Source organism: Mustela lutreola, chromosome 14, assembly GCF_030435805.1.
Source record: "Mustela lutreola isolate mMusLut2 chromosome 14, mMusLut2.pri, whole genome shotgun sequence".
NCBI lineage: Eukaryota > Metazoa > Chordata > Mammalia > Carnivora > Mustelidae > Mustela > Mustela lutreola.
In genome coordinates this window covers 66,887,091-66,910,891 of record NC_081303.1, presented here as the reverse complement: position 1 = coordinate 66,910,891, position 23,801 = coordinate 66,887,091, and the positions used below count along the sequence as shown (strand labels likewise).

Below are 23,801 nucleotides of genomic sequence, written 5' to 3'. Positions count from 1 at the left end.
ACTCAGAAGGCGCGCGGGGGCTGCCTAGGGCCCCGACGTGGGGGCGTGGTCTCGCGCTGCCTCGGGCGGGAGCGGGCCCGCCTTCGGGCCCCGCCCCGCCCCGCCGGTGGCCAAGGGCGCGGCACCCTCACTTCACTGCGGAGCTGTGGTCTGCACCGATCGAGCGGAGGTGATCCAGGTAAGTCCACGCACTTACTGGCAACGCGGAGCGTGGGCCTCGGGGCGCTTCTGGTCCAGCGCTAGGCACCACCCCTACCTCTGCCATCCCGGGCTGAATAGGGATGCGCTCCCTTTCCCCTTTCTGGTCTGTACACTTCCATCTATCTTTCCATCCCCTTTGCCCCCCTGATGCACCTGCCCTGCATCCTCCCCCTGATGGAGTGGGTTTGGGGCGTTGAAATGGGGTCCACCTCGCTCTCTGTAACTCAGGGAGATTCTCAAGGTCAACACTAAAGTACCTTCCTTTCCTCTCTTCCTCTCTCCGGGTTGTGCAGACCCGGCTTCTTGTTTCTGCCTCCCGGAGCCCACCCGACCTTGCTAAGTGCCTGCTGGGGCAGGGGGCAGTGCAGGCCCGATCGGTAACAAGTGCCCTGGGAGCCCTATGCCTGCTGCGGATGTGGATGTGTTGCTAGGAACCCTCCGGGAGAACCTCCCAGGGAATTGTGTTTGTTTTCCTGCTGCCTCATAGAAACGTTTGTCTGTTTGTACTGAAACCCGTATGTGGGTCATTTCCTACCTCTGCCGGAGAGCGGGAGACTCCTCGAGGGAGGAGGACTCTTAACGTACGGTTCTGCTTTGGATTTGAGAGAATTTTCCTCCTTATCTGTGTCACTGCAGGGAGCCCCAGGGCCAATGTGGTGGGGCAGCTGCAGGGCGGTGGAAGGGGCTGGAGACTCATTGGTGAGTCATTCTCCTAAATTGTGGCTTCTGCTGTTACTTTCCTTTCCGACCAGGAGTTTAGGAGCTACTTTGTAGCTTAAGGGACAAGTGAGTGTGGAACAGGAGATAAAGGAAAAGATGAGACAAGAGGGTGGGTTGGAAAGGAGTGACAGTTGGGGCTTTAATCTCTCAACTGGAGAAAGGGAGCCCTAGAGGGAAGGACACTGCTTTGCAGACCGATGGCTTTTTGCAGGTGCTGCGGACCCAGGCGTGGTCCTGTGGAATTGCTGCAGATTTGAGATGTCCTCTGTGCGTGGGAGCTGCTGCAAGGGCTTCTCTTGGGAAATGTGTAGATCACCAAGAGCCTGCAGTTTGTGGGAAGCACCCAAGGTTATCGGTCAGAGTTACAGGCTATGTTTTAATTCAGTGAACTCAGTACTAAGAGCATAGTATCCTGGTCAGGGGATCAAAATGTTTATTCTCACAAGAGTTAATTTTAACCAAGTTCAGTAAAATGAGCCTCTAATCCAAATAAATACTTTTACCCCAGGGAAGGCGTTGTTTTGCTTCCGTCCTGACACAGTGTTACAGAAATAGAAAACTTTGTCAAGCAATTTTTTTTCCTTGAACTGATGTTACTATATATAAAACAGATACACTAGAAAGATCACTGTAGCCAGCTATAGAAAGTGTACACCAGGGGCTTCCTTGGATTAAGGAACAAAACTGGAGAAGGGCAGTCTTCCTCCTAATTTAGACTTCCTTTTGTTGGCTTAGAGCCCTGAAGAGACAGTCATGAAAGGGAATTTCCTGACTTGGAGGACAGCAAAGGGAGTGAACGTACAAGAAAGAAGGGTTTTACCCTATTATCCAGAGACAGGCTGAAAAGCCCCTGGAGCAGTTTTCAATGAAGTAGATGACAAATCAAGCCAGCAAGATGTAATTTAATGCCTGCTGCACAGTTAGCTGTATTTAAACCTATTATTCCCTATTTAATATTTAAATATTCTGAATCTGGATTCAGAATACAGTTGCCAACTACAACTGACCGTGAGCCATTTAGTATTTTTATGCAATGTTTTTTTTTTTAAGAATCTACATAATGCTACAGTTTCTGCAGTTGAATTCATCCATACCACTTATGAGTTTGCAGTCCTCCTGAAAAAGGAGGATTCAGCAGTTATGAGCTAGGATACTACTGTGTACAAAAGCATTCCTGTTTCCCTCACCCTCTCTTCCAGTGTCTACCTACCTACTTAACCCTTGTGATGAGAAAAACATCAATGAGTAGCTGGGAAAAATTGCAGTACTTTCCAAATAACATTTGCAAATACTTTTAAGGATTTCATCGTTTGGGCTTCTAAGTCCCCCTGTTGACCCTCTGAGTTCTTGCCAGCGTTGACCTGTTCATTAACTGAACTCAGTTTTCTAATACTTTGGTGCTTTAGTTCACTCTTTTTTTTCCCCCCTTAATTTATGGTATTTTAATTCCCATCCAAAGCAAAGTGAATGATTTTGGCTCAGCTTCATCCTAAATACAGACAGGCATAAAGAGACTAACCCTGTTTCAGGCAGCTCCGTGGTTCATTTATCCAGAATGTCCGATACCCTTGTGAGGACTCAGCAGCTGCTGAGAATTAACTATGGTCTGCCCACATTTCTTGGGATGGAAAATCCAAGTGGTGTCACTGTGACTCATTTGAGATTTTTATTTTCCTCTTGTGGAAGTCAGGGCTTAATTTCCCCATGACCTTCAGTTCTGTGTAATGTCAGTTAAGGCACAGGTTGTGTGGAAGTCATGATGGGAAAAGAAATACCAATTTCTGTGTTGCTTTGCTCCTTGCAAACCTGCACACTCGAAAGACTGGAGGAAGTTTTTCCTTCCTAGCATTTTTCCTCTTGTCATACTGCAGTGCTGACACTCATTAAAAGAAATTTAAAAATAAGTTACTTTTTGGACCTCTTCCAAGTTTTTTTCTTTCTTCCAACTAGAAAGTTCTCAGGCTTTAATCTGTCACAGACTTGGAGTTAATTATTAGCTCTCTACTCCTATTAATATAGTTCATGCTCAGGAGAGAGTCTGGGGAGATAGAAAAGTTCCAAAAGAAGTCAGGTGTGGTCAGACTTGAACTCCAATCAAGAGGCAGTAAGGGTGAGGGTGGAAAGCATAGACTCTGGAGCCCAGCAGCTCTGGCTGTGTGTGAGTCCAGGCTTCCTCTGTGATGGCTGTGTGACCTTGGGCAGATTACTTAACCTTTCGGATGCTCTTAGCCTTTTCCTCATCTGCAAAATAAAAGTAATACGATATAGTAGGTATGCTCTGAGCAGCTAATACTGGTCAGCTACTTAGAATAGTATTTAGCATACATTTAAATAATACAAGCTAATAATAGGTATTACCGCTAATAGTTGATTTCTCCTACCACGCTAATCTGTATCACTGCACATACCCTTCTAGTCTCTACCCTTCCGACACACTGATGTCCTTTCTCTTCCTTACACAAGCAAAGCCCTGTCCTTGCTCCTGTGTCCTCGCTGTTGACTCGCCCTGTGTCTCTCTTCCCCATCACTTGATGTCCTTCAGAGCCCTTCTCTCAATCTGCTGTGGCCCTGTTTCGTGGTCCTCCTGTGTTGTCTGGCTCCCCATCACTGTGTCTTCCGTGGGGTTAGGACCTTGGCTCTCAGCCTGGATGACCATCGGAGCCTTGCACATCTCACTGCCTCATGTGGTGCCCGGCAGGGAGTAGGGGATAAATCAGGGAAGAAACCATTCCCCAAAGCGATACTGAAGATAGTAGGTGCGGGCTTGAGGTAGGCACTCTATTTAGGTAAAATGGTTTGCCTGGCATTGATTGTATCAGATCAGCTCCATTTAGTGAATTGTTAATTGTTAAAGTGATTTTTATCTTCTGCGCCCCATGGCTTCTCCCCATTCTTTCTCCTGCCCTCTGAGGTGGGTCCCTCCAGACCACAGGAAACGTCCTGCAGGCTGTCGCCGGGATCACATCCCCTGGGACACCTGCTCCAGATGGCCCAGCATGGCCCTGGACTCCTAGGGGAGGTGCCAACACACCTCTCACCCCACAGAGCCTTTCATGTCAAGAACCTGTTTGGGAAAGTTTGTCATCGCACCAGAAGGAGAACGAAGGAGTTGTTCTGTCTTGTTACAGTCTACTCTTCCTAGAGTCTTAAGGAGCTGAATTACCAGTTTTTTCTAGGGGAGACTCTGTTCCATTCGGGAAGAACTATTCCCATGAACTTGGGCATCATGCTGGCCCCGCCCTCCCCACCCTCCCCCACACCAGCCAGTGCACACAGTTAGGTATTGTTTGTTTGCAGCACGGACAGTTCCCCAAAGTGTTGGAATTAAAACCGCATGGGAAACTTGATTTCTTTTTTTTTCTTTGAGAGCACAAGCGGGAGGGACAGGGAGAGGGAGAAAGAATCTTTAAAGCTGAATGCATTTGGATTATAACACATTTATCTCTTAAAAGAGACAGACTCCCTACCCTTCTGATCATTAGCTTCTACTTTCCAAGTGTTCTGCCGGGAACACCGATGAGGAATCACAGAATGTGCTGGGGAAGTTCACCCTCTGGCCTGCTTCGGCTGTTCCGCCTCACTGAGTTCATGATCAAGTGCAGCATAAATAATGCTGTGCCTATTCAGCTAACTTGCACTTTTAGCCCTTGGAGAAATACCTACCAAATGTACAGTGCAATGGTGGAGAGTAGTTGTTCTTCCGCACCTGGGTGATTATTCCTTCTCTTCAATGTCCACGTACTTTTTAAAAAAATCTAGCTGTCCCGTGAAACTTTACACTCAGACAGATCTCGTTATCTGTTTCATGTAGAAGTGGCCAGAATGGGGGCGCCTGGGCGCCTCACTCATTAAGTGTCTGCCTTTGGCTCAGGTCATGATCCTGGGGTCCTGGGATCGAGTCCCGCATGGGGCTCCCTGCTCAGTGGGGAGTCTGCTTCTCCCTCTCTTCTACTCGTGGTTGCTCGTACTCTCTCTCTCTCCCAAATAAATAAAATCTTTAAAACAAAACAAAAGTGGCCAGAACTAGCATTTTGAAAATGTAGGATGGACACAAAGAAATTCTGTGATTCTTTTTTCTCTCCCATCATGGAAACAGGGAATTACTTTTGTGTGGCTTCCCTCCAGGCTATAAAATTTCTCCTTTGAGCTCTACATGGGTTCATGAAAGTCATCCTACCTGAGATGATTGTGAGGACTGTTCATTTGTCTAATCAGCTAGAGGCAGAAGTGAGGCTGGGCAGCTGCCCTGGGGGGCCGTGAGCAGGCTAAGTAGACACCGGACACAACCTCAGTTCTCAGAACCACCTTCCATGTTGGGGGCTCACGGAAGTCCATTTGAGACTGATCAGACCAGCCCTTTAAGTGACCATCCTTATGTTAGTCTCGTGAGAATGGTGTGTTTTGCCACATAAAATAAGCAGCTGTGTATAAGGAAGGTCAGATGACTAGCACAGGGAACCAGATAAGAATTTTAAGGAAACATGGGAGAATGGGTCCAAGTCAGTCTGTGAGTGTTTTTCATTGTCCCATTGCTGGGGGTGTGAAAAGGGACACAGCTGAGACATGGCAGGACCGTTTGAGGAGAACAGTCCTGCAGGTGGAAGTAGGGGGTGACCACTGTCCAGCTTGGCTTTTATCTGCTTATTTGAGGGCGAAGAGAGAGCTGAAAGCTGAAATCCTTTCTCCTTTAAAAAATCCAGTTGAGGGATGCCTGGGTGGCTCAGTGGGTTAAAGCCTCTGCCTTCGGCTCAGGTCATGATCCCAGGGTCTGGGATGGAGCCCCGCATTGGGCTCTCTGCTCAGCAGGGAGCCTGCTTCTCTCTCTCTCTCTCTCTCTCTCTCTCTCTCTGCCTGCCTCTCTGCCTACTTGTGATCTCTGTCTGTCAAATAAATAAATATAATCTTAAAAAAAAAATTCCAAACTATGGAAAGAACCTAGATGTCCATCAACAGATGAATGGATAAAGAAGATGTGGTATATATACACAATGGAATACTATGCAGCCATCAAAAGAAATGAAATCTTGCCATTTTGTGATGACGTGGATGGAACCAGAGGGTATTATGCTTAGCGAAATAAATCAGTCGGAGAAAGACAACTATTATATGATCTCCCTGATATGAGGAAGTGGAAATGCAACGTGGTGGGTTTGGGGGGTAGGAAAAGAATAAATGAAACAAGATGGGATCAGGAGGGAGACAAACCCATAAGAGACTCTTAATCTCACAAAACAGAGAGTTGCCAGTGGGAGAGGGGTAGGGAGAGGGTGGTTGGGTTATGGACGTTGGGGAGGGTATGTGCTATGGTGAGTGCTGTGAAGTGTGTAAGCCTGACTGTTCACAGACCTGTACCTCTGGCGCTAATAAAACATTATATGTTAATAAAAATTTTTAATATTTAAGGGAATTGAGGGAAATTGGAAGGGGAGATGAACCATGAGAGATTATGGACTCTGAAAAATAGTCTGAGGGTTTTGAAGGGGCGGGGGGTGGGAGGTTGGGGGAGCCACGTGGTGGGTACTAAGGGCACGTGTTGCATGGAGCACTGGGTGTGGTTCATAAACAATGAATTCTGTTATGTTGAAAAGAAATCAATAAAAAATAATCTAAGTGATTTCATTTAGTAAAAGATAAATTGATGTGATTTCATGGCTCAGAAGTGATCGTTGGAGGCAAGTGCTCAGATACGAAGCCTGCCTTTTACTCCCATTTGTGCAATGTTGATTGTACCCTAGGGAGCTCCTTTTGGCAGCCGAGAGAGACTTGAGTAAATACTGAAGGAGAGCTTCATCCCTGGGGTGTTCTGATGGATGTGGCTCAGGAAGAGTTCTGGGTAGTCCTTGGAACTGAAGGAACCCCTACCCAGTGAGATAGGGGAAGTGGTGGCAGAGGCAGGAATTGGAGGGAATCAAAGCAACGCCCCTAAGCGCTATGGTGGGATGTTTTCAGAGAGAACCTGTCAGTGAAATTTCTTGAGGCGGGGGTAGGGGGACTACCTTAGGCAGATGTCCTAATGAAAATCCGTGTTGCCAACTCAGACACTGGAATGGAGCGTGTTTTCTCAATGAAGCCCGAGCTCGATCCCTTCTCAAGGGGGCACTTGGCACTGGTGCCTTGGGGCTTTCTTAAAATCCGCTGGGCTGAAGATAGTTGCCCCAGTCTCCCCCTGGAAACCCATGTCTGTTGCCCACTGTCCTCTACCCCTCCTGCTTCAAAATACTGCTTTTCTTTCCTTACCATGGTGAGGTCTTCCAAAAATCATTTTCAGCTATTTAATCCTCTGATTAAAAAAAAAAGAAAAAATTACACATAGGGGGTGCCTGGGTGGCTCAGTGGATTAAGCCTCTGCCTTTAGCTCAGGTCATGATCTCAGGGTCCTGGGATCGAGCCCTGCATGGGGCTCTCTGCTCAGCAGGGAGCCTGCTTCCCCCACCCCCGCCCGCCTCTCTGCCTACTTGTGATCTCTGTCAAATAAATAAATAAAAATCTTTTTTTAAAAAAAAGTTACAATTAGAAGTGTTGCTGTTTTAAAAAATATGATGTAGAAGTAATTCATTTTAAAGTATTTTCCAAAAGGGCATCTACTAAAAAAAAAAAAAAAACTCACAGCTAACATTATATTAAATGATAAAAGCCTGAATACTTCCCCCCAAAGATGGGGATCAAGATAAAGATGTCCTTTCTGGTCACTTCTTTTCAACACCATATTTGTTCTGGTCCGGGTGATCTAGCAAGGAAAAAGAAGTAAAGGCATTCCCAGTGGAAAGGAAAAAGTAAAACTGTCTTCCACGGATGACGCGATCCTGTATGTAAAGCATTCCATGGATCCGGCTCTCCCTTCCCCTGGGCTCTGGTGCTCCTGCTCTGTTCCTCCACTTGGCCCCTGCCTAGAAACCGCAGGTCCTGCTCTGGAGCTGGAGTTCTGCAAAGGTGTGTCTCCTCACCACTCCCTACTGTGGGGGAAGGAGTAACCTAACTCCTGGGTAAGGGGCAAACGCTTCACAGGGGGGTGTGGTAGCAAAGAGGTAGACCCCGGGGGTCAGTTGGCTTGTGTTGAGACCTCAGCTTTGCACTCACTAGATGTGGGGCCTTAGACAAGTGGCTGAACTACTTTTGCCTCAGTTTTCTTCTCTGTGAAATAGGGATGAGAACAGTAACTACCACACAGGATCGCCGTGGGGAGTTGTTAATTGTTGTAAACTCTCCCATGGGCCGGACGGGGGAGAAGTAGTAGGTCTTCTAGGATGTGTTCGGGATGTAGTGGTGATAGATACTATTTCCCATTTTGCTATTTCTGCCACGTGGGCTGGAAAACTCCGTGAGGAGTTAGTTTGGGTGTAGAGCCTGCTTAAGGGTCATTCTCTCTTTAAAGAAAGGAAGGAAAGAAGGAAGAGAGAAAGAGGGAAAGAAATGCAGATTGCCAAGCCCCACTAAGGATCAGAGACTCTGGGGAATGGGGTGCATTTTAACACTTAGTTGACCTTGATGCTGCTGAAGTTTGAGAACCATTGATGTGGAACATAGGACAGCCCCGAACTGTGTTTTTGTCCTCCTGGAAGTAACTATAGAAAATGTAAGCAGGAGGGCGCCTGGGTGGCTCAGTGGGTTAAGCCGCTGCCTTCGGCTCAGGTCATGATCTCAGGGTCCTGGGATCTAGTCCCGCGTCGGGCTCTCTGCTCAGCAGGGAGCCTGCTTCCTTCTCTCTCTGTCTGCATCTCTGCCTACTTGTGATCTCTCTCTCTGTCAAATAAATAAATAAAATCTTAAAAAAAAAAAAAAAAAGAAAAGAAAAGAAAATGTAAGCAGGAGACGTTCTCTTCCCCTAGCATGGTCGGAAATGTGTACTATTTCCATCGATCAGTGTTCGTTCAAGTATGTGTGGGAATAGCTAAGCGAGCAGCCTGGAACACATGTGCACATTCAGGCGCACGCCTGCAGCCCACGCGGGTCAGTGCAGAGTACAGGCATGGTGGAGGAAGGGGTAGGACCTGGCACTGGACCAAGCATGGGCAGGATGGGCCAGCGGAACGGATACAGGAGGCGGAGCTGCCCGCGATGTCCTGCGGCACTTGTTTCTTAACCCTCAGCACAGGGGCTCCCACCTTCTCCCCTTCCCCTAAAACCCGGCTGTCCAAGGGTCGCCCTCATCAAAGCCAAGAACACATCTTGGTCTGTTCATGCATCTTGGCGCAGGTGTCCATGGGTTCCTCTTTGGAGCTCTTCCTTCCTTCCATTTGGGGTCGGTACTGGTCCCCTTCTTCGTGCCTTGGAAGCTCTTTCCATGTGGAAGAGCGGAGTCCTCCCGCAGGGCCATCTTGGCTAACCGTGGGGCTGCTTGCTTGGTTGTACACCTTGGCCTTTGGGAAGTGAACAGTTCTGCCACTAACACACGAAAGTCTTGCACTTTTGCCTCCTCCCTTCCCCTCTTCTTAGTCCCTGGGGGGAGAAGCAGCAAGTACTGACTGTTACGTGGCGGGTAAAAGCCCCTCTCATGATCTGGATCTGTCCTCCCTGGCCCTGTCTCCTAGTGCTCCCCCCATCTGCGGGGGTGGCGGGAGGGCTGGCCACACCAGCCGCCTTTCTGTCCCACGAGTGTGCCAGGCTTCTCCTTCCCTGGGGCCTTGGCACTTGGCGTGAACTCTGACCTGAATATTCTCTGCCCGGAATGTTGAGTGCCGTTTGTGTGGGGGTGTGAATGTCGCTGCAGCCAAGTCTTCCCAGTCTTAATGGACAGATGGTACCATGTGGGTTTAAATATATAATACATTTCTTTGACATTTATATGGCTGTACGATTGCTGTTGAGTGTGAGCGAACACCTTGGCGTATTTGTTATCAGACTTCTATCCTCATTCGAATGTCGAGGACTTAAGGATGGGGACCCCATCCTGTCCACTGCTGTGTCCCCCACCCCTCAGCAGATGCCTTGCATACAGTAAGCATTTTCATGTTGTGGTTGAATGAGTAAATTAGTGTTCTTAGGTACATTGTGCTGTCCACACTAGAAAACTAATTCTCCCTAGACACTGTATGCTGCCCACACTGGGAATCTAAGTCGACCAGCGTTTTGCTGAATTTGAATCTGTTGCCAACAGAGTCAGACCTAATTTCTGAGTCAGAGCACCTTACTGATTTGTAGGAAAACCAGTGTCTCCTTATTTAGGAAGTATGACCTATGTGGGCAGAGACACACACTTAACCAGTGTTTACAATATGCCTTCATATTTGGGCCAGCATGTATTAAGTTGTTCATACCAGAAGCTTATCTAGTTTATTTCCTTTGTTTTTTTTTTTAAGATTTATTTATTTTAGAGAGAAAAAGAGCATGTGGGAGGAAGAGCAGAGGGTTAGAGAGAGAGTCCCAAGCAGACTCCATGCTGTGCACAGAGCCCGACGTGGGGTTCAATCTCACGACCCTGAGATCACGAACTGAGCCCAAACCAGATGTTTTTCTGACCACCCAGGCACCCCTAGTTTATTTCCTTAATTCCTCAAATCATCCTGTGAAATAAGTAGTTAGTATTCTCCTGTTCTGTAGAGAAATTAGATGACATTCCCAAACTCACAGAGGCAGCGAGCATCTAAACACAAACCCATCTGACTCCAGAACATGAGTCTCATATCCTGCTGTCTCTATACCTGTGGATCTCTGCATAGGAGAAGACAAATCATAAAACAGTATTCAAGTCTAGGAGTAAAAACATTTCCAAAAGGACCTCTACTCTTAAATAAGTGGTAGGAAATGAAATACAAAATCTAGTTTCTTTTAAACCTTCAACTTAATATCCTTTCAGCTGAACAATTGTGACTCATCTCCAGACGGCCGGCTGGGGAACAGGTAACTGAAGCACGGGAGGGGAGACAGAAACCCTTCTGTGCTGTTTCTGCCTTCCCCCAGTACATGCACTTCCATTTTGTAGGGTACATGGGTCCCCAGCTCCTGATCATGGCGCTGAAGGGGAAGATCTGGAACTGGGTGTGTGTTCAAGTTGCTGGTTTGCCTGTTTCTCCCAGGAGAACATGAGCCTCATGAGGGCAGGGACCCAAGTCTGGGCTCTTCATCTCCAGCATGGGGGTCCCCAGTGAGCGGTGCACAGCAGGTGCTCAGTAAACTTGAACAAGCAAGAAGCAGGTGAACACATGCTCACCTCCCCTCTCGGGCCTCTCTGGCCACAGTGCCGGTTTCCGAGGTCCACGCTGGAAACCTGCTTCCTCCTGAACACTCCTGCTTTTCGGATACTTGAACACAGCTGGCTAGGAGTTCAGAAAAAGAAGTGAGTATATATAGTTATAAGTTAGCTGTGTTAAAATAGCCATTCTAAATAAATTCTTTTTTTTTTTTTAAGATTTTATTTATTTATTTGTCAGAGAGAGAGGGAGAGAGAGCGAGTACAGGCGGACAGAATGGCAGGCAGAGGCAGAGGGAGAAGCAGGCTCCCTGCTGAGCAAGGAGCCTGATGCGGGACTCGATCCCAGGACGCTGGGATCATGACCTGAGCCGAAGGCAGCTGCTTAACCAACTGAGCCATCCAGGCGTCCCCTAAATAAATTCTTAAATGTAGATTATCATTCATTCAAACATCCCCTTTTATAATTGAATCAGGGCAGAGACCGTTCACATTAACACATGACACAACCTAATCCCAAACTTCTGCTGAGTGTTCCGCACCTGCCAGTCGTCATGCTGGGCGCTGAGAGCATCCCCATACCCGAGTCTCCCCAAGGCTTCCTCGCAACAACTGCAGGGGCGGGTGGGTACCACCAGTGTCTCCATTTGACAGATACGGAGGCTGAGGCCGCTGAAATACGTGAAGAATTTCCCCCAAGGAAACACAGCTAGGAAGTGTGGCAACTGGGTACTGAGCTCAGTGTCATTCCAGAACATCCTGAGTGAGTGACGAGATTCAGGCTGGAAGTCCCATATGACTGGTCCCATAGCCGTGTATTGTCTAGTTCTCTGATTTCTCAATTCCTGTTGTCAGGCCATTTCCATATGACTTTTTGGTCTGTATCTGCTCATCGTGGAAATTATAGGAAAGTACAAAGGAAGTCTACAGTTTTCCTGTCTGGGAATAATTAAGCTTATAATTTTGATACTTTCTTTTAAAATTTCTCCTGTTAGGGAAAAAAACTAAGATTATTCTGTATATACATACACTTTTTGAAATTTTTTAACCTAACATGCTTTATGTTAAGCCCATTTCAGCACCTTTAATCATGTGCACGCCATTTTAGTGGTTATACACTATTCTGTTTATGGGTGCACTTGTTTTTTTAATTAGTCCTCTTTTCCTGGTCATTGTGCCATTGCTGTTGTTACTGTTACAAATGGTGCTTAGGTGAATGTCTTTGAACCAAATCTATCTGAGTGTCTGATTATGGCCTCCAGCTAGCTTCCCAGTGAACTAACGAATCAGAAGGTATGAAAGATGTAAAGAATATTCCCGCTGCCGGGCTCTTCTCCAGAGGGTTCGCTTTTGCACTTCCCCACCACTGTGTAATCGTGCGGATGAGGTACTTTTAAATAGGCACCTAAATTCTGTCCTGTTTATACAGATTATAGCTTCTCATATACACAGCTGGAGTGCAACCAGCCTCGAAAACAGGGTGATGATTAACAAACGCCATTGTACAGCCAGGAGGGTTGCAGAGGACTCTAGACCTGCTTTGGAAACTGAGCTCCCAAGGGGCTGTTAGGCCACATGCTGTGCATCTGGCACCATGTCCAAGACCCAGGTCTAGGGCAGAGCTCCCACCCCCAAGAGCACCTTATCCTCTTGGGTCGCTGGAAGGGTTGCTGGTGAGCAGAGCAGGTATGTAATCAACAAAGTGTGATGTGCAGCGCGGGGAGCGCCCATGCCAGAGGTGCGGAAGCCTGTGCCCCAGAGAAGCTATCTGCCAGCTCCAGGGCTGGGACAGCCTCGGGCGTGGCTGTGGCTGAGGCTGCCAGGGCTGGGCCTCTGTCAACTGCACTGCCTCCTCTTAACCAGTGTGCACACCTGCACCCGAACCCACAAAGGCCAATCTTTAAGGGGTGGGAGCATCCATGTCTTTGCCCTGCATTCCTCAGAACAGAAGGACTCAGCCGGTGATGGGAATTTTGGGGAGAGTGGGGGGAACTCGGACTGAGTTTGTGAAAGGACAAACCTGAACCATTTTCCAGTCCCTGTTGGATTTATGTTTTCAACAGCGATAGTGACAGAGCTTTTTTCGTGTCCTGACCTTGTCTTTCTCTGCTTCAGAGGTTTTAGTAGATACTTTTAAGGAGAACAAAAGGGAACTTAAATTCCTTAGGCGCCTGCTCTATGTGAGGCTTAGTTCCAGGTGACAAACATTCTGTTGGTTGGAGGTGTCATTCCCAAAAGCCGCATCGAGCGGTGGCACGGTGGCGTGCTTTGTTTATTCCACAGGTGTCTGTAGGCACACTCTGTGCTTGGCATCAGGATGTCAAACACAGTCACCCCTTGTGGGAGCTGGGTAGCACACCCTGCTCTGGCGTTTGAAGCAGGACTCCTCAGTTGGCGGGAGTACCAGGGGGTCATGGAGGGCTGTGCTGCCCATCCTACAGCTGGCTTCCTGGACTTTGTTCTAGCGTCTTTGCAGGTGTGTCCAGGCTCCTGCAGGGAGAGGTTCAGGGAGGTAGGCACTTTGCCCCCATGTGAGCACACTTGCTGTCCCACGGCTCGCTATGCAGTCTTTTGCAAACCACCCACTCTAGCACTGGACTCTGGGTCCCCCTTACTATAAATTCTCTGCCCTTGAAAGGTACTTGTTCTTCTGGTTCTGCTTGCCCCTACCCAGATTGCTTTTCCCTAATACCCGTCACTGGAGCAAGGGAGGAGGAGGGTCGCTTTCACTCGAGTGTGAATCCCAGATTACATACACACTTTGGGAGAGGAGCTCAGTAGTAAATACTAATTTCAGATTGTAACTTTTTGAGCAGTCACCTGAGTGTTCATTGCCTGCAACAGAAAGATCTACTCAAGAGGTACTTGTCTGGCCACTTAGCTTCTCCTACCCCAAGGCGGTGCAAACCAGGAAAACCAAGGGCGGTGACTAAGCCATGAAATTTTGCCATGCCTGGGTATTTGGGGAAGAATTCTAAAACCCGCTCGGGTCTTAGTTCTGCTTTCTTCTGCTTGAGCCTCCATTTCCTTCTCTGGGAAGTGAAGCTAATGGGATTTTTGAGGGGGGGTAAAAGTGGCTGAAAAGTGCTACACAAACACGGGTGACCCCATGCTGCCAGGGAGCCTGGCGTCCTGTCTGGAGACTGGGGTCTGGAAATGGGCTCTCACTTCAGGACTCTTTTGGCGTGCAAATACTGACCTAAGCCAACTATGCTTAATTGACTGTCCTGACAGAGTGAGTGACAGCTTCATTTTAAATGACCTGTCTAGCCAAATGCTATTCAGCCCCAAGTACATCACATAGGTTGGGAGGGTCACCCATTGCTATTTTCAAAGAGGTGTTCAGGATTCGTCTTATATTTTTGTCTCGGTAACTGCTACCTCCTGGAGCTGATTTTCTGCATTTCAGGAAGCAACTAATTCTAGAAGGGAATGAGGGCAGGAAGGTTTGGAGGGCAGCCAGAGACCGCTTGCTTTCTGCAGCCATACCTGATGGTGGGGAGAGAGTGTCCAGGAGGCGTTCCTGTGCTGAGTCATGGCGATAACCCTTTGCAGTGTGTCCCCTCCTTCCCTAACCCAAGCAAGGCGGGCTGAGCACCTCTGGGATACCGTGCAGGGTAAAGAATGTAGAAGGAGAAACTGGGGAGAATTATTATGGATGGTGAAGGGGTGGCAGTGCAGACTTTAGGACTTCAGCAATAAATGTCACTTTTGAGTCCTAAGGGAAGAGTACTTTTGAAGAACAGAGCTGCTTTCTGGCCCCAGATTCCACACTGAGAAAGGCGCTGTGACCCCAGCATCAGCGCAGCTCTCTGTTTTCAAGTGGGATTAAAAGCGAACGTTGGAACTGGATTAGAATCTAAATGTGAATCCCAGCTCTGGTGCCTTCTGTTTTGGACCCAGCAATGTGCCTTCACCATCGGGGTATTCTTTGGGAAATAGGGTTATTCCATCTTGCTGGGTTGTTGGTGAGGTCAACCAGAAACACTCTGGGGCAGGGGAGCCCACCTAGGCTTGGAGGACAGATTGCAATGAGCGAGTTAGGAGGGTGGATGTTTTAAACCAGATGCAGAACATAGGCAGGAGCTGCTGGCCTGTGGCAGCCTGGCCCGCGGTGCCTGGGCAGGTGAGGATCTTGGGAAGCACCCTGGCTGTGCTCCGTGTCCTGCCTGCCTCAGTGGTCTGCTGACCAAAGTCAGAGCAGTTGGACGGCCGGCACTGATCCTACCGTGAGATGATGAGGGCCTCCTCGCACCTGCCAAGTTCTCTTCTTGCTGGCCAGTCCGTTTCTTCTCTTTCCTTTCCTTCTGGGGCAGAACAGTAGCTAAAATAGCTCAAATGGTAGAACCCTGAAAAATGCTAAGATTCGCTTGTTCTCCATTTTATAATGACATTTTTCGAATATACAGAAAAGCTGGAAGGATCATACATTTACCATCCGTAGAGCCACTGTCTGGTTTCCATAGTTAACACTTGGCTCTGTTGGTTTGTATTGTCCTTTCCTGATCCATTTCAGATAAGTTGCAGGCGTCAGATCACGTCCTGGGGCTAGTTTTGAAGTGAGAATTCGAGGAGTGGACCTGGCTCCCCGGAGCTGCCCAGAGCCCAGTCTCTTAGCAGTGTGATGGGCTCCGCCTGCCACTGGCTCTCCTGCCCTCTCCCAGACCAGCGTGTGCCCCAGGATCAAAGGGAGTCCAGGGTGCCTGCCCTCAGTGACCCCCCCCATGCCAACAGACTCGCAAAAACTTGGAATCACCGTATATTGTTTCTTATCCTGCTTCGCTCCCCCACCTCTCTCCTCTCTCTCAAATTTAATAAATCCTTTACATTTATTAAAGGATTTATTAACCTTTTTTAAAAATTATTTTTATTAACCCTGTTAACCTTTTTTTGTGTGTGAAACTATGGTTTTTCAGCAGTTGTGTCCTCTTCCAGCAATGCCTACCGCAGTGGTACAGCTTCATTGGAAGAGAACACGTGATATGATCACACGCTCTTCTGCATGTACATTGCATACTTGCATAAGAGTCTGTTGTGTGACACACAGTGATGTCTGCATCACGTTTACTCACAGCTTTCTGACCTGTAGGTAGACCTTCAGAGGGAGTGAAGCCCCGAGCTGCGGGCCTCCTGCGATGGGCGCCTGTGGTGCTGGGTGGTATCCTAACTCGTCTCCTTTCCACAGAGCCAGCATGGCTGTCCTCTCTAAGGAATATGGCTTTGTGGTTCTCACCGGTGCCGCCAGCTTCATAATGGTAGCTCATCTAGCCATCAACGTTTCCAAGGCCCGAAAGAAGTACAAAGTGGAGGTGAGTGGGATCCTAGATCTGTTGAGGCAAGAACTTCTTTTCAGTCGTGGAAGGAGAGGTGAGAAGCCAGAGGCCAGCAGTCTGAGAACCACATCCACTCGAAATCCTGCCCTTTTCAGGCAGGAAGAAGGCAGGAAATGGGGGACCCTGCTGGGGAGCCATCTCCATCTTGTTTTCACTTGATCTCTTTGTAGAAAGACCAACTGTGTTGGGGCGAGAACGGTATGGCCTTTGGCTGGAGCTGTGTGCCAGGAAGAGTGTTATTTTCTAGCGAGGGTAAACAGGCAGGACCACATCAAACCAGAAAGCTGCTGCACAGCAAAGGAAATTGCCAACAAAATGGAAAGTGCCACCTACTGCATGGGAGGAATTTGTGCGAATCATACATCTGATAAGGGGTTAATTTCCAAAATGTGTAATTCATACAACTCAATAGCAAAAAAAAAATAATAATAATAAAAAAATTTAGAATTTAGAAATTTAGAAACTGGGCAAAGGAGCCAAACAGCCATTTTTCCAAAGACCACATACAGACGGCCCGCAGGCACATGGAAGGGTGCTCACCGCACGTCACTCATCATTGGGAAAATGCAAATCAAACCACAGTGAGATGCTGCCTCACGCCCGGTGGGGAATGGCTATGAGCAAAACAAAAAGAAATAGCCAAAGCTGTCGAAGGGGGAGAAAAGGGAACACACTGTTGGTGGGAATGTAAATTGGTGCAGCCACTATGGAAAATAATGGAGGGTCTTCAAAAAATTAAAAATAGAACGACAGTATAATGCAACAGTTTCACTTCTGGGTATTTATCCCCAAAAAAAGAAAAAAATGAAAACACTGACTCAAGAAGATATGTGCACCCCATGTTCATAACAGCACTATTTATGGTAGACAAGCCATGGAAGTAACCGAAGTGTCCATCAGTGGATGAGTGGAAAAAGATATGTGTGTGTGTGTGTGTGTGTGTGCGCGCGCGTGCGCGCACATGTGCATATACGTATTTATGTACATATATATGTGTTTTATATATATATACACACACACATTATATATATATTACTCAGCCATAGAAAAGAATGAAATCTTGCCATTTGTGACAACACTGATGGACCTTGAGGGCCTCATCCTAAGTGATATAAATCAGTGAAAGACCTAGATTTCATGACCTCACTTACATGGGGAATCTAAAAAACAAGAGCTACAAGGTACAGCATGGCAGCCATAATGAATAATTCTCCATTATATATTTGAAAGTTGCTAAGAGCAAATATTAAATGCTCTCATCAAAAGAAAACGCTGCAACTGTGGTACCTAGACTTACTGTGATCACTCCACCACACACACATACATCAAATCATTACGTTACACGAAACTCATGTGTGTCGATTATACTTGGATTTTTAAACATAAGTAATACAAAATAACTAAATAGAGTTAAGTGGTAAGTCTTCCTCATGTGCCACTTTAAAAATGGTGTTGTAAGGTGATTGTTTCCCAAGTGAAGAAACGTGTGGGGCTGAGGTTAGCCTGGGCTTAGACGGTAGACCTAAGAAGGAGGTCTATGAAATGCTTCCTTTCATTCCTGCTGATCTAAAAGGGCTAATTACTGGGGTTGTCCCTGGTGAGCAAACTCAAATGTCTGCTTCTGTTCAGCAACTTATTGTTAGACTCTGACTAGAGCTTCTTTTTAAGTTTTCCTATGGATTTTCCTTTTTTTTTTTTTTAATGGACACATCCATTAAAGTTCTCACACTCAATTTCTGTTCTCCCATTAAAGAAAATCTTAGAAGGTTGCAGCATCTGATAGCTTGTGGGAAGGAGATGTTCCCCTGGGGTGTCTTTGTGCTGTGTGGGGAATCCAAAAGTCACGACACAATGTCAAGGGCAGGGAGTCTGGCTCAAGCTGCCTCCCTCCCTTGTGTGACTGTGGCACAGACATACATTCATAGGACTGGATATTAACAGAAATATATTGAATCTGCTTCTGAGAGTTGAGACCCCACTGCAAGTGTCAGGCAGAAAGTGATCACCTGTCAAGGGTAAAGTAGAAGTTGCTTGAGGATAGATGATCTTGGAGGTTGGCTGTAACTCAACACTCAATGCTGCTGCTCTTGACCATTCGATCCACGGTATCTTGTCCTCACAGTATCCCACCATGTACAGCACGGACCCTGAGAATGGGCACCTTTTCAACTGCATTCAGCGCGCCCACCAGAACACGTGAGTGTCGGCCCCGCACACCCCTGGGGAGGTCTGCAGTGTTGTGTCCTCTGCCCAGCACCTCGGCTTTTGGTCCTCCTGTTCACTGAGTAGCAGCTGGGATGATGATCGGGAGTTAAAAGAGTCTTAGAAAATATGTCTGTGGACAGACTGAATATTCAGAGTTGTTAGAAGAGTGGGGTTCTGGATAATCCTTCAAAAATGTCTTTCAAGTTGCATTGGCCTTCAGCAGCATTCGCCAGGCTTCCTGTCTAGGCTGAGATTGAATCTCCCAGCCCTGGGGAGGGAGTGGCTGTGAGCTCTGGAAGGAAATCCGCTGGCATTAGCCACCACCTTCCTCGTTAGAGTATTCAGAGCTGTGGACTTTGGCTCCCACGCAGGAGGAAAGAGGGTGGATCCTAGTGGTAGGGCCTCTCCCTGCCCTCAGCGTTCAGTTTTACTCTCCAGTGTCTGACTCAGCAAATAAGAGCCTAAGGGGGTACGGGCACACGTCAGATGGGCACTTCTTACAAAACGGTCTCTGTCTATTCCAGGCTGGAAGTGTATCCTCCCTTCTTATTTTTCCTAGCTGTTGGAGGTGTTTACCACCCGGTAAGTTTTCCCAAGGAGTTTTCATCTATTTGGATTTTTTAAAAGATTTTATTAGAGAGTATGTGCATAAGGTGGGGGGTAGGGAGTCAGGGGGAACCACTGACCAAGGAGCCCGACATGGGACTGGATCCCAGCGTCCTGGGATCAAAACCCAAGCCAAAGGCAGACCCTTAACTGACTAAGCCACCCAGGCGCCCGTCTGTTTGGACTTAGTTCTCTGAACTATTAGGGAGGAACGCAGGAAGTGGATATTGAATGAACATCTTCAGTGCCCATTAAGAAGAATTTCATTCTTGCTAAAAAGTTCTTTAAGGCATATAGAACCTTCCCCATTTTTTTAATAGATCAGGAGAAGCCTCTTGGATACTATGTAACCATCCCAGGGGCAAATAGCCATGTAGAAAATAGAAGAATTTGAACCCAGGTCTGATCGTGCAGGGTTCATGTCCGTGATTTTCTCCTTTGTCATAGTCAGGCATTGATGGGTCCCCTGAGGTCACAGCGGTGAACCAAACAGACCCAGACACCGGGTTAACTCTTACTCAGGGTCATTGACTCTAGCACATAAGTACATGATGCAGTTCGCCACAAGGCGATGCGTGCCACGGAGGAAAACCCAGCAGGCGGGAGGGAATGGAGTTCCAGATCGGGAGACCGCTGTGAGTGAGGACGTCAGGTGAGGACTGTGGCAGCTGCCAAGGTGACAATGAGGCAAAAGTTACAGAAGGGTAGGGATCAGGTGTCGCGGGTGGTAGATGTCTTTGGGCAAAGCGCGAGAGCAAGGCCCTGAAGCCAGAGCCCGTCCAGTCTGTCTGGTGAACAGTGAGTGGGGCGGCACGGCTTCCGTGGGGAGCAGACCACAGGGCCTTGTAGGCCGTGACGGCTCGTGGCTGGAGTGTGGTCTGCGGTGTACCTTACCGAAATAAAGCACGACAAGCCAGTCCCTCTAGTGAGGCATCCCCATGTCCACCCCTATCCCCTTCCCAGTCTGTCTGCCCTAGACTCCATTCCTGCACTTAGGGCTCTAAGACTCAAAGAACTACTCTGGGGACATCTGGTGGTAACTGTGCAACATTACGGCCAAGCAGGGCCTGGCAGGTTGCCCATAGTGACTTAGGGGCCCGGGATTTTTATTTTCGGTGGTTTCACACACCTGATCATTAACCTTACCCCAGATCAACTAAACAAATCCTAAAGCACTAACCTTACCCCTTGGGAAGCCACTGATGAATGGTGAAGGCACATGAAGACTGGTGTGCAACGTTTCATGTGCCCGCTCCCCCTCCCAGTCTGTCCTGACTGGTTTTGACCAGACGGTCACCCCAGGATGGCGCTCACGTAGGACTAGTCATCTTACGTGAGTTTTACTCTCTCTTCTCAAGGGCCATGGAAGGGGGAGACGTCTGCCTCCAAGACCACATGTTCTGGGATGACAACAGGACACGCTCTGCCCACTTTTTCTAGCGGAGCCCTCAGCCCAAGTGCGGGCCGCAGCACAGCCTGCTCTGACCCCTTCTGGGGGACAGTGACGGGGGAGCCTCAGAGAAGCAGTGGCAGGCCCATGGAGACAGCCAGGCTTCTCCGCCAGTCCTGCCTTGGGGTCAGGGTCCTCTTGGGGCTTACCCTTCATGCCCCACCCCCGGCCTGCCTCTCCCTCTCTCGTATGCCCACACCTCAGTCCCCAGGGCAAGCCAGAAGGTTCCTTCCACCCCATCCACCAGGAAGGTCAGCTCTCACCTTCCCCATCCACAAGCAGTTCATAGAAGAATCACAGATCTTTGATTTTCCTGAGACAAAGAACATGCCTCTACCCTAACTTTGTTGGGGGAGTGTTTTACCATATCCACGGAAGTTTTGGGAGAGCATTGTGTCTTCAGCCTTAGATGTTAATGTTTCTCCAGTGCTGATACTGATCCAGCCCTTCTCTTGCAGCGTGTAGCTTCTGGCCTGGGCTTGGCCTGGATTGTTGGACGAGTTCTTTATGCTTATGGTTATTACACAGGAGGTGAGTACATCACGACATCTGCCAAGGAAACAAATTAAAAATCCCATGCCACTGTATTTTTCTTCTTAGTGGGGCTTTAAGAAAAGGAGACGTACTTTGGTGTTTAGGGGGAAGCTCTGGTATCTTCCTTCTTACTAACCTTTGAAAAGTAACAAAACCTATTTGTACTGAGCACTTCGTGTGTGTCCGTTGCTGCTCTGAGATCCGGTGGATGCTGTTTAACCTGCTAGCATTTCTGTGATGCAGATAGTGTGTCCTGTGCTATAGATGGAAAACGGAGGCTCAGAGCTACTCGTGTAAACTGGGAAGCCGGGATTTAAACCCAGGCAGCCCGACCCCAGAGCCCCCGCTGCTAATTCACTACGATAAATGGTTCCCCTAGAGAGAACAGGGAGAGACTCTTGACTCTACTTACCTCTTGAAAGTGGGGACACCCCCAGAGGTCCTGGAGCACAGTTGTTCTAATTATTATCCCCAGTTCTCTGAGGGTCCAGGGAAGACTCTGGGGACACATTTCTTGGCACGCCATAGCTGACTTACTGGCCACTGAGGCCAGGCGTTGGTTGACCTCTTAGGACCAGATGGTCTGACGCGCGACCCCCGATGCCTTGCTAGAATGGCTGGTGGGTGTTGACGGCATTGTCCTCTGTCTGGCACCTCCAGTCACCTCTGTTCTCTCTCCTGTTTCAGAGCCCAGCAAGCGGAGTCGCGGGGTCGTGGGCTCCATAGCCCTCATTGGCCTCATGGGCACAACCGTGTGCTCTGCCTTCCAGCACCTCGGTTGGGTTAAGACCGGCTTGGGCGGTGGGTCCAAATGCTGCCATTGAAGAACTACAGGGTCTTCAAAAACTCATTCGTTTTGAGTGACTTAACTTTTATTGTCAGTGACTTTTTTTTTTTCTAAATATAATAAAAACTTACCTGGCCTTAGCCTCATACCTAAACCTGACTCTGCTGATTTCTTTTGAGTCTCCTTCTAGGAGAAGTAGCCTGTTCTACTGGATGGGAGAGGTGGTGGGTACTAAGCCCCCTCCTCACCCTGCCACAGATGTTTACTGAGGTGAAGCTGGGGAAACATCCGGTTGTGGTAGTGTGTTCATAGTCATGCCACAGCCGTGAAAAATTGGGGCCCAAGGAAGGAAAGTCTGTCAGCCTGAGTTGGGATATAAGAATATCTTACACTTACTTACAGTTAACACCTACGGTAACAAGGATTATTTATTTATTTAAGATTTTATTCATTTGAGAGAGAGAGCACAAACGGGGAGAAGCAGACTCCCCGCTGAGCTGGGAGCCAGACGTGGGGCTCGATCCCAGGACCTGGAGATCATGACCTGGACTGAAGGCAGGTGCCACCGTCTGAGCACCCAGAAGCCCATTTTGAAAATTTCTATTAAAGATTGCTTCTACTGCAGCACCTGGGTGGCTCAGTCCGTTAAGTGTCCGACTCCTATCCTGGCTCAGGTCACGATCTCAGTCATGAGGTCCGTCTCCACATCGGGCTCCGTGCTAGGCATGGAGCCTGCTTAAGCTTCTCTTTCTTTCCCTCTGTCCACCGCCCCACTCTCTAAATAAATAAATAAATAAAAATTTTTAAAGATTGCTTCTATTGCTTAAAAGCTCAAGTTATAGACTAATTTTATGAAACTTCACAGAGACACAAAGACCCAATAGCGTAGGTCGAAACAAGGAAGGACACCGTCAGCACAAAATGGGGAAAACCAAACAGGTTCGGTTGACTTGGAGGAGGCTGCTGGCTGGCAGAATGAGGGCTGCCCCCGACGGAATGTGGCTGTGAACTCAATTCACGGAGGGGTAGCGTCTATACCTGTGCTGCTCAGTACTATAGCCACAAGCCACATACGCTGTTTACATTCAGACAAATAAAATGTAAGTAAAACTCAGTTCTGTAATTGCTCTCATCACCTTTCAAGGCCTCTCTGACCCGTGAGGATTAGAGATGGGGTCTGCACCCAGGCCCGGCTCTCAAATCCATGCGTTTTCCACTCTGCTCCTCCATCACCTGGAGTGCTCTGCTCGGGGACTAGACTCGTCGGCCGTGGCCGCCTGACCGCCCAGAGGCCAGCAGTGTACACTCTTGCTGTGGCTGGGACATCTTCCCCAGCATGGAGCAAAAGGAGGAAAGTGAGGGCTGTTTTCATAAAGCTTTAACTTGCATCCTTTTTATATTAAAATGTCCTTTATAATAAATGATGGTGATGATGAATGGTATTTGTGGTCCAGAGTTGAGAAAAATTGACTTTATAACAGGCTAGGGTTATGGTTTCGTTTTTTTGGTTTTTGTTTCTCGTGTTTATTTTTTCGTAAGCAGCGCACCTCGGATGAGAGAACTTGTGGTTTCCTTTCACATCACACAGTTGGGCATCAGGGGAGCAGCACGGGGGTGGCCTGGGCACGAAGGGCTGTTTTCACCTTTGTTGCAAGTCTGGACGGGATGTAAAGTCATGTGATCCGCCTTTGTCATTTTGCTCTTGTGGAATGGGCTCCAATGAAGTTTTATAGGGAACCCCACCACGGGAAATGATGCTGTGATTGAAGCGGGGAGCCCAGAGCTCGGCCTTTCCACTTCCCCAGGCGCCCCACCCAGGGTGCCTGAATCCACTGTGTA

General features: G+C 48.1%; 1 protein-coding gene across 2 annotated transcripts; it reads left to right on the top strand.

Moving 5' to 3' along the window:
• The first annotated feature begins 50 nt into the window (after nt 1-50).
• Nucleotides 51-22,116, top strand: MGST3 (microsomal glutathione S-transferase 3). Of its 2 annotated transcripts, none has more exons than XM_059146748.1 (6): nt 51-178; nt 16,233-16,356; nt 18,503-18,576; nt 19,110-19,167; nt 21,100-21,172; nt 21,863-22,116. In XM_059146748.1, the coding sequence occupies exons 2-6, from the start codon at nt 16,240-16,242 to the stop codon at nt 21,997-21,999; spliced, it is 459 nt and encodes a 152-aa protein (XP_059002731.1). In that variant the 5' UTR covers nt 51-178; nt 16,233-16,239; the 3' UTR covers nt 22,000-22,116. The 2 variants fall into 2 exon arrangements, with proteins under 2 accessions (XP_059002731.1, XP_059002732.1); XM_059146749.1 differs by lacking the exon at nt 51-178 and adding an exon at nt 832-900.
• Nucleotides 22,117-23,801: the final 1,685 nt, after the last annotated feature.